The sequence below is a fragment of the Strongylocentrotus purpuratus genome, unplaced genomic scaffold, assembly GCF_000002235.5.
Source record: "Strongylocentrotus purpuratus isolate Spur 01 unplaced genomic scaffold, Spur_5.0 spur5_contig_137, whole genome shotgun sequence".
NCBI lineage: Eukaryota > Metazoa > Echinodermata > Echinoidea > Camarodonta > Strongylocentrotidae > Strongylocentrotus > Strongylocentrotus purpuratus.
Window position 1 is genome coordinate 1 of NW_022144783.1, and position 18557 is coordinate 18557.

The 18557-nt window shown below is 39.2% G+C and overlaps 1 protein-coding gene and 1 pseudogene across 1 annotated transcript; one reads left to right on the top strand and one right to left on the bottom strand.

The window, feature by feature from the left end:
* Window positions 1-5259: 5259 nt before the first annotated feature.
* Window positions 5260-8218, top strand: LOC115921137 (CDGSH iron-sulfur domain-containing protein 3, mitochondrial-like; the record flags this gene model as incomplete). Its single annotated transcript, XM_030978289.1, has 2 exons — window positions 5260-5391; window positions 8039-8218. Coding segments are annotated over 2 exons (312 nt in total), but the record flags the coding sequence as incomplete, so codon positions are not given.
* A 4492-nt stretch (window positions 8219-12710) lies between these two features.
* LOC115921164 lies at window positions 12711-17795 on the bottom strand (annotated as a pseudogene).
* Between the last annotated feature and the right edge of the window lie 762 nt (window positions 17796-18557).

Below are 18557 nucleotides of genomic sequence, written 5' to 3' on the forward strand. Positions count from 1 at the left end.
GAATTTTGTTGGCCGCAGATGTAGCGATTTTGCTACATCTTTCGATCGCAATTATCTTTTCATCCAGGGCACAAATTTCCAAAGTAAGGTTCGTAGTCGTAGAGCAACTCATACCTTTTCGAAAAAACGTTGTTTGGTTTCAATATTTTCATCCATCTGGCCACAAGACGAATTTCAGTCATCAGATTCCTCAAATATCGTCCCCCATGCGATCCCCCATGCGATTTCAAAATGGCGGCCGCGCTGTAATGTATGCAATATGCAGGCGCGCCCGCGCAAACTCATGAATATGCATAACAGTCTGTGACGTACGACCTCGTGTTTTTGGACGTAGCCTAGGAGTAGCCCTAGAGATGACAACCCAATGATAAAACTCAGGCTGGGTAAACTCCAGCTAAATGTAAGCTCAATCTGGAACAGGAAGTTTGTTTTTTTTGCGAAGATTGCGCAAGGAACCAGTTGCGCAATCATAAGACTGTGTATGCGCATTCTTACGATTGCGCAAATCACAAGAAAGCGCACAACAGGACCGGCATGCTCAGCAGTTGAAAACCGCGTTCTTCGATCATTCATTCACCGAATCATTGCATTGCCATTGTCGATAGAGTGCGAACTGCGATAAATTTACGAAATACCACTTTCCTTCAACAAAAATATCATACTAGTACTACTACTACTAGGGCCCACCTTGTAACTTGTCTTGAACTCATCTTGAACGGTTTATTTCTTTACTTTATTTCGGATATTTAAAAATAAAATACAATTCAAGTTCTCAACTTGTTCTCTCAACTCCGCGGTTAGCTTGACGTTGACGTTTCACTGTGTTGCTATTTTGTTGCCAAGGAAGAAGTTCATTCACCCGTATAAACTCAAAATATATATTTTATTATCAAAAACTAAAATAAAAATAATTACAAAAACAAATGTAAAACTTATTTAAAATATATTATTACAAAAAAAAGGAGTATTTATCGTAAAAAATGGATTAAAATCTAAAAACAATAATAAAAAATGGGTCATAAGTTTTGCCATTTTGATTGAGCTTGATTGAGTCTTAATCCCAGCCTTGTCAAGCTCCATTCGTGGTGATTCGTCAGGCGACATTGGCGAAAACCGGGCGCACTGTTGCCAGACTATTTTAAATGTAAACAAAAACGCGAATAGACCCCGATCGGTCCCTGTAAAAAAACGTAACGGCGTCTGCTCTGAAACTTCTTCAAAATGTCTAACCTATTAACGAAAACAAGAAGCCTTCTTGCAAGATATAGAGGTGTCCAACTTTATGGGGATATTGTGGTATGTTTAAATCTTTTTTGTTATTTTCCCATGGTCGTTCAAACGCCTCGAGGCTCGACTCGTGTTGAACGATGCTTGCATGGCTCATCAGCGGTAGCATAAAATGGTACGACAGTAGAGCGCGTAATGAATATGCATGACTATGACGTCACTAGAAGCTCATGAGTATATATCACGGGCGGTACTGATAGATACACAAGTATGTAGATGCACACTGTATGTGCTGCATCCCACTTACCGATGATATCACATTTAACAAGTCCTCTTCTACTGTCGTGCCGCTACCCTCTAGTGTCGTCCCACTTACTGTTGATATCGCATTTAACAAGTCCTCTTCTACTGTCGCGCCGCCACCCTCTAGTGTCGTCCCACTTACTGTTGATATCGCATTTAACAAGTCCTCTTCTACTGTCGCGCCGCTACCCTCTAGCCTCTAGCCTAGCATTTGCCTAGACACGACATAAGGTTTATCGCAAATACAAACCGCAAAGGATCATGGGGCTGCAATCGGAGCAACAGCGCCATCACACGGCGGTGGGGAAAACGTACACACGGTGCGGTGTGTACGATATTTCTTGGCTGTCCATTTTTCTGACTGTTTGTGTTCGATGGGAGGTGATTATTGTGCTGTTCTGGGTTGCAATAATGACTGTTGTTATCCACAAAGGTATGATCTTTGTTATACATAAATTAAAGTTTTTTTGATGTACAGAAAAAAAAATGTTCTCACGACAAAAAGTAGTAGCGTGCAGTTCCGACCCGACGCGATCGCGATGTGCCGACAACCAGCACGCGACCGGGGAAACACGGGACACTCTGCACTGTCATGACTGTCATGACTGTGTCAGCCAATGCATTTAGAGTTTCTGTGCCCTCAAAAGCTCCCTTTTATGACTCTTTTCTTATCGGAAAAATATGTGGCTTTTATAGTGATTAATGGTTTAATTGTTACTTCTGTCAGCGAACGATGTGTGACGTTACAGACAATTTCATGATTGTTTATTTATATTCTGTTCACGAAAATGTGAAAAAAATATACAAAAAGTCAGTGTAACTATATTTGCTATATATTTCCAACCCCCAATTCCATCCATTCCTGAATATTACAGCAAAAGCAAATGATGTATATTCCCTTTAAAGGGAATTAATTATATTACTGTAAATACAATATTTGCAAACATCAAATTACAAAATTACCAAATTATTTTGAAATACCTTACTGGACTGATAGTGAATGACAGTCTTAAGCATCCTGTTAAATCATGGTGCCTGGCATTTTCAAGAAAAATGGTATTTTTTTTATCAATTTCCAACGCTGGCTGGTAGGTGGACCGTGTTGGAATTATTATTTTTTTAAACACTGCCCCAAATATATCATATTTAGTTAGTCTAAGTTTTGTTTGCAATGATTACACAAATCTATGAAGGGTATACAGTTCCCTGACCATACAATTCCCCGACATCTATAAATTGCTCCATTTCAATTTAAGTGGTGTCAGGGAACCAGACTAGAAGAACATGTGATTGTTTTTCTTGGTTTTCCCAGCATATAATACAAAACTTCAAACAAGTCAGTGTATGTAACAATACTTGCTATAAAATTGCTACAGGAGATGATTGCTAAACGAGACAAATTTAGGATGAATTGGTATGCTAAATATTTGAATTATATTTCATTAAATGAAACCTAGTGCTGGCTTTTGAAATTCAAAAGAGAATTGAGCTTGGCGATGTTCGGTGACGAAATTAAAGTATCGATATAGGGAGTTTGTGTGATACAAGTGTTAACAGGCATGCAACTTTTCCTCGGATCAGCTGATTTCCTCTTTTTTCAATTCCAATGTGTGCCATTGAAAATAGAAAATCACTGTACAGTCTTGGAAAGATTTGAATTTCCTCTTTTTTGTGACTTCCCATTTCATGCCTGTGTTATTAAAATAACCGGGAAAACCTATACTAATCCCGCAAATCCATCTATTTCTAAAAGTTGCAGCAAAAGCAAATTTGCTTATGCTGCAATTAATGTTGTAATTCCCTTTAACCAAGGTTCAGCATGTCCAGGTGAGAATGGCCCAAGTAAAATTTACACCCTTGAACTTGAATTGATTGTTTTCTGGATTTTGGGGTCCAAATGGAATGGGAAATATGAATGGAATAAAAAGGAGGGGATTGAAAAATAGTCAGGCTTTACTACAATATACAATATAGTTTTAATTATTTGTTTTCTGAATGTTGCACTTTTTGGGCAAACTCTGGACATAGCACTGCACAATCCTGGAGATAGGAAACCTACAGTAGACCCTACCTCCATGGCACATGTACATGTACATTGTACTACCAGTAGGCCTACCACACACAGAATATTGCCAGTAGGGCTCAACACACATACATGGACTTGTGTTCCAAGGCCAGCATGTCCTTAACAAACAAACCCAGCCCAGCTTGTCACTGTTTGAATAATTGCTTCATGACCTATGGCTTTACACATCGTATCTCTCAAGTGTTTGTTTGTCCAACAGCCATAGCGTCCATTGGGTATCTTTATGCATTAATTTTGGAGAGATAGATAAACACTTTATCCCACTTGGGAAATTGAAATAGCCTTGATGAATATGTATACAATTACCTTCACAACATTAAATATTTGCATATTAAAATATTAAACCAATAAAACAAACAATCACACAAAAAATAACCTTTATATATTAAACATTAAGTATACAAAACCCCAAATGTATGCTACTGAACATCTTATTGTGTAAAGTCATGGCAACATATTAACTTTTACCAATGTCCACATAAACATACCATAATAAAACTTGATCATTTTAATTCTTCCGTGCTGTTATTTTGGAAAATGATGTTAATAATTACAATGTTATGCAAATTTTTTGCAAAGAGAAATTAGAGCCGGTCATATGAATGTAATTTCTGTATGTATACCCATTGTAGAACACAACTGATGCACATAATCTGCATGTGTACTAATTGAAATTGGAGCTGATCGTGGAGTATTTTTGCCTTGATGGGAAGTCAGGAAAAAAGTTGTCGAAGGGAATTTGGGTTGCAGTGGAACAGAACATTGGGCTTTACAAATCTTTTTAAATTTACATTCTCATCCCTATACAGGGTGAGTCAGAAATAAAAGTGACCAAAGTGGGGGGAAAAAGCGGCCTGCTCCATTGAATGGAAACAACATAGGAAACTTGTTGGGTAGTATGTGATTAATTTCACTTAATTTGCATACTCTAATTAGTGTTACTTCTCTTTTAATACAAATGCCTCCACAAATTGAGCTGCCTACAACTGATCAGCATTGATGAAAACCCTAATACCCTTTAAATACAATGAAATTATCAAGGTTTTCTAGCTACAATGTACATGTACCTCCATGAATAAACAAAAACTTGCAAAGGAAAACTGACAACAATCACCATCATCGTTTCAGAAAGAAGAGTAGACTTGTTCCTCATATTTAAAACACAAAATCTGACAGTAATATTTAAGTCTTTACTCAAAGTTTAAAATCTCATTGTATTCACTTAGCTGACTGGCTTCAAAATAAAATTCCATGAACTTTTGTTAGTAAAATATGTATTTAACTTTTGATAGCATGGATCAATTTCAGTAAGTTTTGACTCGCCCTGTACTACATGTATTGTGACCCCTTTCATGTTCAATCCTTTTGTCAACTTTGTGAGTGAAACGTCTATATAATACAAAATTTGGCTTTTATTATTGTTTTTGTATTGTTTTTATTTTGTCATACAAGATTTAAAAACAAACCAGCAGTTCGCTATAGAAAATATTTCAATAGAGTTGCTTATTTGAATGTCTATGTAATCTTAAACATCTGACATTTAAACCTGAATTAAAGTCAGTAGCAGTTTGAGGTCAAAGGTGAAAAGTTAAAGGCCTTTTTACAGCAGTTTTTGTCATCTTGTATTTCATATTTTTTTTCAGAATGTGCAACAAGTTCGCCATCTTGAGGTTGGGCGCAAGGGGACATACATCGCTAAGAAAATGCCAACCACAGCCAAACTAGAAGCAGGCAAGAAATACTGGTGGTGTAAATGTGGCCTCAGTAAGAAACAGGTACACTCAAGAACAATTAGTACTGGGAAATATATTCATGTTCAGAGCTTTTGTGAATCTGTGAAGTTTTTTGTTTCTTTACCAAATTCCCTAGGCCTTTTTGCTAGGATGTAGCCTCAATCCTGCAAAATCCTCTAATTGGCCTCATTAAAAAAAATAGCATATAGCCTCAATCCTGAAAATTCCTCCATTATTTCTTGAATATGGTCCGTGGAGGGGTGACCACTGCCTGAATCCTACACAATCCTGCGGCAGTGACTGTCAATATGTTGAGGCTTGGCCAGTGACATCCTGGAGCAGTACGGAAGATTTCAAGCATAATCCAGGCCTATATTTATGCACAGCTGAGCAAAAACAACACAAGGTCCTGCCCAAGACCTGACAAAGTGCATCCTGTGAAATCAGTAATGCAATTTTGCCATGTAACCTCAATCCTCCAAATTCCTCCACTTTGGCAAAGAGGATTTGAAGGATTCAGGGTGGTTAGGCCACACAAAAAAATTCGTCGGTCTCTGGTCAGCGCACGCGTGATTTTAATCATGCGCGTCAACCTTTTTTTCTTCAAATTGTCCGCGGTAGCGCCCTCTATGCCGCACCTCCTCAAATGTTTGTACCAAGGAATGGGGAAATTGCAAAGGCAATGGAGGGCACCAAGGCAAATTATGGAGGACCCCAATGTATATGAGGACACAACAAAGCAAAATAGTACCCACCTTGTCTGTTCAATCCAAGCTTGAAAAAAAAAAATGCGTCGCCGCATCAATTCCGGATCTTTGGTCTGACCAGAGACAAATAATTTTTTTTTGGGCCTGAGGGTCATTTGCTCTGAAGAAGTCAGCTAAAGACAAAATATATCAGGCCACACTAATTTTTGATTCGCACATTTCAGGTCAATCCATCAGTAAGCAGTTTGGAGCAGATTTATATTCGTTTTCATATTACAGACTTCAGTCATAGGAAATTGACATATGTTTGAAGGCCCGTTCTACATGTAGACGCCGCCGCCGCTGCATGACACTGTTCTAAATGCCACGCACACATTTTAAGAACGCGCACGCTCACAATACCCTCTCTCATTTCACGCCGCCGCTGCGCCGCCGCTGCGCCGCCGCTGCGCCGCCGCTGCGCCGCCGCTCGCTGCGCCGCCGCACTGCCGCTCGCTGCGCCGCCGCACTGATCTTAATGCTATTGCCGAGCGTAATAGTTTAACCCTAATCTATAGTACTGGCCAGGTTGAAGCATGTTTGCACCAGTTTCACTCCCCGTGAAATGAGAGAGGGTATTGTGAGCGTGCGCGTTCTTAAAATGCGTGCGTGGCATTTAGAACAGTGTCATGCAACTGCCATTTGGAACGCCGTGCCAATCTCAATTTGTAGGGCCAAATGGTTCTAAATGCTGTGCTATCGCCATGCTGATAAAAAAGTCAAATTAATTGAGTTCAGCACAGCAGTAGACGACGTGTATAAGCCTTATACAGCCTGTCTCAAAAAAATGGTACAATCAGAAAAAAAATTGGTTAAATATGAAATTTCAAAATAAGTCATTCTTACTTGGCATAATATTAAAGAACAAAGACTGGGCTTTCCAATAGTGTTTGTTTGATCTTATTTGCTTTTGTCAATTCAGAGATATAATCAATTTAGTGCGATACACCAAAATCGATTTTGTGCCACTTTATGCATGGGCAGAGTTGTTTCGAGTACTGTGGCACAAACTCTATTTTTGTGTTCCGCAGTAAACTGGAGTTATCTCTGGATTGACAAAAGCAAATGAGATGAAACAAGAACTATTGGAAAGCCCAGTCTTTGTTTTCTATGAGATGCTCAAAATGACTTGCTTATGTTGAGATTTAATATTGAACAAAAAATGTTTTCGATTGTACCATTTTTATTTAGACAGGCTGTATGTATGGAGGAAATGTTAGAAAACACTCTTTGTTTACACAGCAGTCAATTTTTTTGGCCCTGCCCATACAAATTCTAGTAGACATCAATTTATAAACCAACCTAGTTAGCAGCATTCGACATGTCACACTGGCATGACTGTGGCCAATATAATGCTCAGTTGAACTAAATCTGATAAAAATAACATTTTATGCTCACACTAAATAAATCAGGTTTGTGTATTTTAACCCGATTTCAAATTGCTATAGGTACCCACAGAATGAAAGCAATCTTGTCATTAAATTGGAATTTTCAGCTTCAGTGCATTAAAATATGTAATTTTTAAAGTTAAAAAGCTTCTGACTAGCACCCCTTGAACAAAGACTTTGACATAATGTGGAAGCGCCTTGGAACATAGGGCTGGATAGCTCAGTTGGTAGAGCAATCGGGAGGTCACAGGTTCGAACCAGTTACTCTAGTCAACGTCTTTGTTCAACTTTAAACTTATTACAGTCAACTCTCGTTAATACAAACTCTGTTAATGCAAATTAAATTCTGGTTACAGACAAAATTCTAATACAACAAACATTTTGGCTAGGTCCGACTGAGTTTGTTTTAACAAGAATCATAGATCTGTATAATGCACCTATTTGTTTTGTGGTTCATTAAAATGTGGTAGAGGTGACAATTGCACCACCAATCACTTTGTGTTAAGAACACTTGTTTTATTTTAATATTATATTTTCCTTTGTTCCTACCTGCAGCCTTTTTGTGACGGCGCTCACAAGCCGACCAAATTCAAACCTGTGATGATCATGGTCGACAAACCCAAGACGGTTCTACTATGCCGATGCAAGCAGACCAGCAAAGAGCCCTACTGTGACATGACTCATGTCGGAGTCATGTTCTCATCCTTTGGTAAACGACTGGGGCTTGTCAAGTAAACTCAGTTACAGTCATGGTGCTTTTGCAAAAAAAGAAAGGAAAAAACACCTTCAATTCTGTGGTGTTTTTTGTAGTTTGTTGAAACTTGTGTACATGAAATGTGCCTTGTGGATTCAAGTTCTAATACAGATGCAGCTGACAGGAAACTGTTGAAGTAGAGAAAGTAGACCATTTAGGAATACATGTTAGACTAGTTCGGATTAAATGGTAAACAAGTTGAATAGCTTGTCAGAGGTGCTTGGTTTTACTTCCATGTGAACAATTTGTGTCGAATAATCTCTAAACTTGGGTCTTTTTGACCAAGATCATAAAGATCAGTTTTAAATGGTGTGTGGTGATATCCTTTTTAGTGGGGCTGCATTCCAGACAAGTTTGCCAAAATTGGTAAACCTTGGAAAAGCATACTGATTTTAATTGGTATAAATGGTACGACGCCTTGGATGTACATGTATGTATGTTTTGTGTGTCTTACAATATTTCCATGATGTGATTGAACCAATAAATATTAATGGAATAAATATGTGCTTGGCCGGTATTAAACAAGTACGTTTAAAACCGGCTAGAGGCCTGGATGCAGATAATGACCCGAGTCATATATGACTCGAGTCATTATCTGCCGCGGCCATTACCGGCCAAGCACATAATTATTTCCATTCATACCCTTTCGGTCACAATTTTGCTCAACAAATTGTACTTCAGGTTTTGTGAAACATCCCTCTAGCTACATTGTATGTTTATGGTATGTGCCTTGCGTGAGTAGTACAAAACATCTTATATGGAGATTGGCGCGCTTGTGGCGCACACTGCCCAATGTGGCGCAAAAAGCAGCAGTGCTGGTGTAGTGTGAAGTTAGGACTCTATGAAATACGGACTCATGCATTGGTATTCTGTGCATGCCTAGTGATGATAATTAGGAGAGTCACTGGTCACGTGTGGGCAAAAGGGACCAGATTTCATAGGAGTCCAAATTTCGGGAGACACCAGAAAAATGTTTAAATATCAGTCCATCTTTTATTAACCGTTTAAAACCACCAACGTAACATGTTCTTGACCAATAGGAATGGGTAAACTGTATTTATGAATATTCAATATTCCACTGCAGTTGGTACCCTTTCAGCATCTGTGCCAATGACAATAATTTGAAAGATGTAAAGTGCATAGCTTTGTTGTGAATATCTAACCAGTGTGGTACACTGTGTAGTGTACATCAAGGGTAGGCACTGTGAAAATACTGATCTAAAATGTTCAAAGATTATGTGATACTAAAGTGACTTAACCTTAAATCAATTATTCACAATAACTTCTATTAGCTCTTTTTCTGGTTATTGTGCATTCACTCTGCATGTCATTCACAATTTTGGACTTGCAAACAAAGTGATACAACCTGCAGAAATACACTACATGATGGAAATCTGCATATTTATGTTTTGAATCTAAAAAACCTAAATAAGCTTTAAAATATTGTCAGCCACCTAAAAAAAGCCGTTAAAGAATCTTTTTTTTTCAAAATGGCTCTGATGCTGGAGTTGACGTGGAGTGCCTTGGCCTTGTGGTCTGGGGCATTGAATTGGTGGTCTGCGGGTAATTCTGCAGGTTGTGGGTTCGAGTCCAGCCTGCGGCTATGATGTGTGTGCTCTTGGGCAAGGCACTTTGTCACACTCATTGCTTCTCCCCGCCCAGGAGTATAAATTGGGTACTTGTGAGGGCAAATATGGCAGCATTGAGCTGTTTACTCCAGGGAGCTGAGAGTGTCTTTATATTGTTTCATTGGCCCAATGAGCAGGGTAATAATGATGTAGCGCCTTGAGCACCAATATTGGTGGATACTTGCACTTAATAAAAAATACACATTATTCCCCATCATCAATTGAAAGGACAAAATGTGAATATCCACCATGCAAAGAGTTCTCACAGATTACATCATTTTCACGATGCTGAAAGTGCTATTCTCAAGTATTAAATGTTTTTGGTTCAAATCTACAACACATGCAGTTTTTGCAGTTCGTCATGTTTGTGAACAAAAAAAAGATTATTCAAATTTTCTATTCCAAATCAATCTTGATGCAATAAATGTAGTTGATATAATTTATACTTATTCAGCGCTAATTAGATTACTTATATGTGATAATAATGTTTCCCATGGAAGCATTTTGTGTGTTAATGGTACATATACGATACCTTTTAAAACTCAAAGAAACAAGTCGGACACGACATTGTAATGAAAATAATAAATATTTATTACTTCAAACAACTTAACTTTTCCTCTCAACGTTTCTTGAGTTTTGGCGTAACATGACGGTCCTTACAGAACAGACTGTAGGTAGTCCTTGCCTGTGACATGGATATGCAGTCACTTATTGCTGGGCATTAAACCTGGAAAACTACCGAGGAAAATCGAGCTTCCCCCACGCACATCACTTGTCCTCACAAATAGAGTACAGAAGTGAATACGTCGCACGAACAAAATGTGTGTGAAAGACATTACCGCGTGATTCAGATCGTGAACCAACACTCTTGCGTAACTCCATTCGTTTGCACTACACTTTCCAGTTCTAAATGACGTCACACTTCGGTACTCCTCGTACTAGCAAAATAAGACAGAACTGGGCACAGGCCACAGTGGCGAAAAATTTAAAAAAAAAAAATGGGGTGGATTTTTTCCATTTGTTTTTTCTATTTTTGTTTTCTTCTATTTTTAGATTCTTTGACATTTCTACTACATTTTAAAGAAATAGTATAAAATTCGTGGATTAAAAGTGTTTTTATGGATAAATGATTGGCACCTTAAATTTTCATGACTACAAAACTCAATAATTAACAACCTTTTTCTCAGTATTTTACCTTTTGACATGTTGATAAATGCGACGATAAATGTGATGTTTAAAAGGACATTGCAGCCTGGAAAGTGCCCAATTGGGCTACAAAACACGTTTTAAACAAAATGTTAATTGGAAAGAGCATTTAAAAGAAGGATATAAACATTCCACACAACCATCCTTTAAAAACTGGGTGTTTTTGTGTTATTCTTGTGAGAACGAATTTCGGGGGTTAAAATTTTGACTCAAAAATGAAGCTGTTCGTGCTGGGTGCTAGTTGTGAATCCTGCTGCATATGTTTCCCCAGTGCTTAGTATTCTGCAGTCGTGCCAGAAACAACATTTGTGTATTGGTGCTGTGTGTATTATGTGTCGCGCACACAACATGTACCGTACATGTACATTGAATGGGCAGGGCTGGAAATACGTATGCCACAAAATGTCCGCCGCGTCAAGAGGTAAACATCCGGGAATAGTCAACTTTTCTCAGGAACAATACGACATTAGGTTAGTTTCCTTTCAACCAGACCTTTAAAAAAGGATAAGTAAACAATCCACAACAACATCTTCGGGGATTTCAGGCCGTAATACCCCTTTAAACAGCCATAATTCGTCAATGGAATGCCTATTAAAGGGGTATTACAGGGAATATACAACATTTGCAAACATCGAAAAATAAAACTACCAAGTTTTTACGAAATACCCTACTAGGATGTTGGTAAATGACAGTCTCAAGCATCTTGTAAAATTATGGCACCTGGTGTGAAGTCATTTTCAGAAAATGGTATTTTTGTATACATTCCAACGGTGGTCGGCCGACCAGCGTTGGAAAAACCCAACTATTTTTCACTACTGCTCCAAATTGACCATTGTTTTTCAGTCAAAATTTTGTTTGCTATTGGTTACATGTTCATGAACAGGTGCAGGCCAGCTAGACTGGTTCCATTACCTTACAATTTTCCATCATCTATAAATTGATCCATTTTATCTTTTGTGGAGTCAGGGAACCAGACTACTTGAACATTTTTGTTTTTCTTGGTTTTTCCAACCTTTTCGAACACAAAACTTCACAAATGTCAGTGTAACAATATTTGATCTATTATACTCACCCCTCAAATAGTTCATTTCTGAAAATTACAGCAAAAGCCAATGATGTACATTCCCTTTAAATGGAAGTGCAACAAAAAGGAACATTTTATTCTCTTTCCTAATACCTACAAACCCTCATTTCAACCTCTGTTCAGTTCTGTCTCATTTTGCCAGAACCCCTCACAAATTATGTGATCCCAAAGAAATGCAAAGACACTGCAACAGTTGTGTCCGAAAGTTTCTTCACTTTGCTTGGCCTTCATGAAGTGCAGCAGTACTCGTACTCTGCTTCTTTGTATGCACACTTGTATTGTTTGTAATCATCATATACTTGACTACGGATATTTTCTATAAACATCTTGATACTTTACACATCAACAATGTAAAGAGTAGCCACAGGATAAACTTATTGGATGAAACTTAAAATCCTGGTCATCCAATGGGTATTTCAAAATGTTCATGATGTTCCTTTTCCATCTGGGAACACAGAAATGCCTTCTGCAATTGGCCGACTTTCTTGACTGTCTCGTAGCCAAAGTATGTACTTCAAGTCCATGGATTTCCGATGTCTTCCAGTGAGTTGAAGATCATCTAAACTTCTTGAAGAGTGGATGCTGAGCTTGGCCTTTCCTTGACTTGCTCTGATACTCTACATAGACCTGGTCATCAGCACCAGACATGGAGCTCATGCTGCCTACACGACGTACATACTGCAATGAATATAAGAAATCCAATAAATCACTAGGCACATCCACATTGAGTTACAAAAACAGTTACGACCAGAGTTGCAGTTGTTCTCTGAAGTTGTTCTGAAGATCCAAACACCAAAACAGACCTTATGGTCTGAGACTAAAAATTTACCAAAACCTGTAGTTATAAGACTGATACCGACACCAAGACCTAGACCTAAAGGCCCAAGACTGCAAGCCAGAACTGAAGGTTCGAGACCTGGATCCCAAGACCCAGACTGAGACTAAAGGTCCCAGACAGACAGAGACAAAGGCCAAAAATGAGTGCAGAACTGAAGGTGCGAGACCAGAGTTTCAAGACTTCTTGAGAAGTTAGACCTGGAGTACCAAGACTCAGACCGAGACACATACCTTAAGACCCAAGACTGAGGTCCAGAACTGAAGGACCAACACCCCAGTTCCAAGACTGAGAACTTAGACAAGGCGTTCCAAGCATTAGACTGAGACCCAGACTTTAAGACCCAAGACTAATTACAAGACCCAAAACTGAAGGCCCGAGTTCCTGACCTGAGAAGTTAAACTTGGAGTATCAAGACTGAGACTGAAACCATAACTTAGACCTAAATTATGAGGACCCAGAACTGTAGGTCTGAGACTTGAGTTCCAAAACTGTGAATGAGACCCAGACCAAGACCCAAAGGCCTAAGAAGGAGATCCAGAACTGAAGATCCTAGACCAGAGTTCTAAGACAGAGACCAAGAGGTCCTGACTGTGACCTGGACCTTGAGATCTGTGACCGAGACCTAGAACTTTTAACAACATAATAACAGTGAGTGATTTACATATACTTTTTAGATTTAATAATAATGCTGAAGGTGGTGATGAAAAGGTTTAAAGGAAATTGCGACTGTAACTTCAGTTAAAATTTACAGTATCTAAGACAATGTTTTCTTACATGCCATTGGAAGTCCTGGTTATACAGTGCCAATATACAATATATCTACACAGGCTGAATCCTTCTGAAAAATACATAATAGCCATGTAACAGTTGACCAGTGAAATCCTGATTGTACTTTGGTTTTGGACACAGCAATTCATGACCACGGGTCCGTTCTCTTACCTGTGAGGATGACTTGGTGTTGCTTTCACCGGGCAATTTCTCCTCCTCGGCATCCAAGTCTGATGCACACAACACTTGCTGCAGTAACTGCTGCTGTTCCTGCCTGGAGCTGTACTTCAAATTACTCTGTGGAAAAGACAAGATCAAATCAAGACATCGGAAAAGAACAGTTTTACACTGCCAATACAATAAAGACCTTGCACAACTATTGATTATTGATTTAGTTCTGACCACAAGCACTGACAGAGGGTGCTACTAATAAAACCAACATTTTGCTCCAAAAAATTGTTATCTACAACTTAGCAGTGACTGGGTGCATTATCATGAATAGAGAGGTAGCGGACGGGCCCTGGAATAACAAAAAAAAACATGCAAAGAAAAGAACATGTGCAACTACAATGTTGTATGCAAGAAAAAAAGTCTTATTGAGAATATTATGGTAACCAGGGGAAAAAGAAACTTTCCCTTCTGGTATCACGTTTTATTCAACACAATAGTGTGGGGTTTCTACTCTCCTGCCAAGGGAGTGATGTGATATGGGCGAGTAGGGTGATGGGGGCAAAGTTTTAATGACTTGAGTCAATGACTCGAGTTGGACTCGAGTCACAATTTTAGTGACTTGACTCAAGTCCCTATGGGTAAATGACTGGACTTGACACGAGTCACTGATTCGACTCGACTTGAGTCCTTCATCAGAAGACTCGACTCGACTTGAGTGAAGGCATATATTAGACCCAAGTCCCAAAAATATAAGCAAAACTTTGTGAAAAATATTTGCAATGACTTATGGTGCAAAATTCATGTTCACGTCCTTTGCGAATACAGTATGGCACAACAGTAGCTTGTTGTGTACAAACATACAACATGTCACAGACTCGCACTTTGTGGTTCTGGAATGCACAAAATACTATCCGGAACCGGACTTTAAACACATTTTCCAATTCATGGTATCATTATTGGCTTTGGACGATTCGTATTCAGCTCTTGGATTTGAACGCCGGCTAAATGTATGCCTCCTTTTAAAAATTAAATAGATTACATGCCCACTTTAAATCATCAGAAACAGTTTTGTAATGTTGTCAGTGATCAGCGAAAACAATTCTAGATCTGAAGCCAAACCAGATATCCTATAGGATCGAAGTTTCACTTCTGTTAACTGTTAGTGATACAAATGACTTTCTCTCTTGTCCTTACTTGGTATATAGTGCAATATTCGCGACTCAATTGACTCAAGCTTAATATTTGACTCGACTACACACTGTGACTCGACTTGACTCGACTACACACTGTGACTCGACTTGACTCGACTCGACCTTCTTGACCTAATGACTCAACTCGACTCGAGTCACTTCTTTAAAATGACTTGACGCGACTTGAGTCACAACATCAGTGACTCGTTACAACTCTGGATGGGGGTTACTGGGGTGATAGGGCTTTTGTGTGGTCAGAGGGGGTTAGTGAGAGTGAGGGGGGGGGGGGGGAGGGGTGAGTGGGGGTGAGTGGGGGTTGATATCCATCCTCACCTCATCTATGCCAGCTAGTTTGGTGATGATTTTGAAGCTATAACCTTGGTTGACCAGGAAGCGTTGTCTCTTCATGGAGTAGTACATCTCCTGCGTGTCCTGAGAGACTAGCGTGTAGAAGAAGGCATTATATTCCTCTGCTGCCCCACTGAAGGAAGGGAAGCAGAATGCATCACATACCCATACCTGTCCGCGTAGCGATGAGTATTGCTAATTAATCACAATCATACTAGAATGGCAGAACGAGCTGCATACTCAAGGAGCTACAATCGACTTTAATGGAAACAATGCTTAGCTTACTTACCGGTACGTTATCAATTTACAAAACAAATTTGACTGCAAAAGTTGTGCCAGACTCCCTGTATATTTTTGCTTAGAGGGTTCCTTAATCTTCCAAAATCCTATCTTTTCCAGTGAACCAGTAGTTCGTTGCATTTACATATTGCGCATCAAGCATCATACTGAGCAATGCTGGATTTTAAACAGATGTAGGGTACTTGAGAGATATCAGTTTTCTTTCTTGGCGAGTATTGGTCGTACCTTTCTTGGCCCTGAGGATCCGCCCCAGTCTTTGTGCCTCTTGCCGCCGTGAGCACCATGGGAGGAGATCTGGATGAGTAACGTTGGCTTCAGGCAAGTCAAAGAGTTGTCACCGACCTGAAGTCAAACATAAAATGCATTTTCATACCTCATACATATTTATGAATCAAACGTATTTCTTTTATTGGACGGTTCATAGTACATGTAGTTAACTTCTGGATGGGTGATGCGCATAAACTCCAAGCTGGTCAGTAGCACTAGGAAGTAGTACTGAAGGTTAAGTCATGATACTAGTCAATGCAACATCCCACTTTTTTGTACACAAAAAGTAGCTGACGAAATTATTGTTGAAAATCTTACTTGTTTTTAAGATAGTAATGGCCAATAAACTGCCTCTGAAATTATTCTTTCTGGCATGCTGTCATTTTGAAGGAAACAATAAAAGAAGGCTATTTCCAAAGATGCATCAAGTGATGCTTTTTGGACATTTCCGTTAGTAGTTGGTTTTGTAATTCGGCTAATCTGTGCATGGGTGCACGCAAGCTTGACACAATGCACACGCGGTTGCTATTATTTGTCGGTTCAGTGCGTGACATCGCGTAGCTACAATCGGCTGAATGATGAATCTGTCCGAATGGTGCAATTCAAAAACACGACTCGACAAACTTTTGAATTGAAATCAAGATCCTAGAATATTGTTTTCTCGGAATATACAGCATTCACTGAGCTTAAACTTCATCAGGTTAGTTGTTAAGCACCCGTCTTTAGATTTTGAGTATTTTTGTTGCTTCAAACGAAAACAATACACAAATGATAAATGCTCTACCCTACCTTTAAAGGGAATATACATCATCTGCTTTTGCTGTAATTTTCAGAAATGGATGGAATTGGGGGTTGGAAATATATAGCAAATATAGTTACACTGACTTTTTTGAGGTTTTGGGTTCGAAAATGCTATAAAAACCAAGAAAAACGATCATTTTCCTGTAGTCTGGTTCCCTGACTCCATATAAGAAGAAACAGAGCATTTTACATACATTGGGGAATTGTAAGGTCAGGGAACCAGTCTAGCTGGCTCGTACCCGTTCATAGGTTTGTAATCGATTGCAACAAGTGCGATGGTCAATTGGGGCCAGTATTTGAAAAAAAGCCAGTTGTTTCCAACGCTGATCGGCCGATCAGCGTTGGAAATTGATACAAATATACCACTTTTCTTGAAAATGACAGTATACCAGATGCCATGATTTTACAGGATGCTTTACACTGTCATTCACTAACAGTCCAGCAAGGTATTTCAAAATGATTTAGTAGTTTTATTTTTTGATGTTTGCAAATGTTGTATTTTCCCTTTAAGTGACCTCACATGACAGTCATTATGATTACGGTGGCTCAGTCATGCAAAGAGCTCATTACTCGTTTCACTGACCTCACTTCTTTACAAGAACCAAAGCTGGACTATGGAAGTGCACCTTCATGGTGACATGTTTGAATGCTTTTGCCGATGTGGATATGTGCACTTCAGATGAAAATTAATTGTGCGTACTTCATGCAACACTCTCACAAATATTGTTTCACACTAGAGTTTCTCGTAAGTAGGCTTCAAGGTACCATCCACTCTTCCTGCACAGATAATGCAGCAGTTAGTTTACTAAAGGGTTAGGTACATTACACATTTGTTAAGTCATGAGCTGAAACCAACGGACCTTGGAGATGAAGATGGTGTTGACCAGGGGGTTGTGCTGGAAGTTCTGTAGGATCTGTAATCTCTCTCCCTGGCTGGTTGGCCCATAGATGTAGGGTCTGATGAATGGAAAATATCAAGTGTCAATAAAGTTGGACTTTAATAGGCTGATCTTGTCTTCTTTGAGACTTTTTGTGGAAATAGTAATGAAGTCTCTGTGGCAACTTGTTAAATGTATAAAAGCTGTAAATGACATCATTTAAAGGTCCATAGGAGCATTTGCTTTTTGTAATTTCTTTTTTTTAGTTTGTCCTCCATTCCGGACAAGTTGCAGACATTGTATCAGGTGTAAGTTGCAGGAGTCGGACAACTTCCCGCAATAATGAAGTTAGGCCCACCCCCCCCCCCCCTATTTTTGACAGCCCCTACCCTTATTTTGTTTTTGGAAAAATGAGGAAAAGACCCCGCCGAAAATCATCAATTACCACCTTTTTACCCTTGACTACATGCAGACACCTCCATTTTGATCTTGCCACACAAAAAACAATTGCCAAAGATCCCTACCCTATTTCATGTGCCATGTAATAGGAAGCAGAAATATACATTGATGAGTCAAGAAGTTGCTAATGAAAATTTCCCCGGAACATGTCCAGGACGAATGCAGAGCTTCTTCCGAACAAAGTGAATGATATTACCCGCAACTTGTCCGGAACTCGTCCCAGATATGAACTGAGACGGGCCCTAGCTGGATAGCAAATAGTGAACCGCAAATCAAAGTTAATTGAAGCCATACCGAGGAGACCATATCGGTGTCCTGAAAAGGACCAGCTTGCCGTCTTAGATCTGTTTTCAAATGTTGTGATTCCACTGTTGTCACGTTG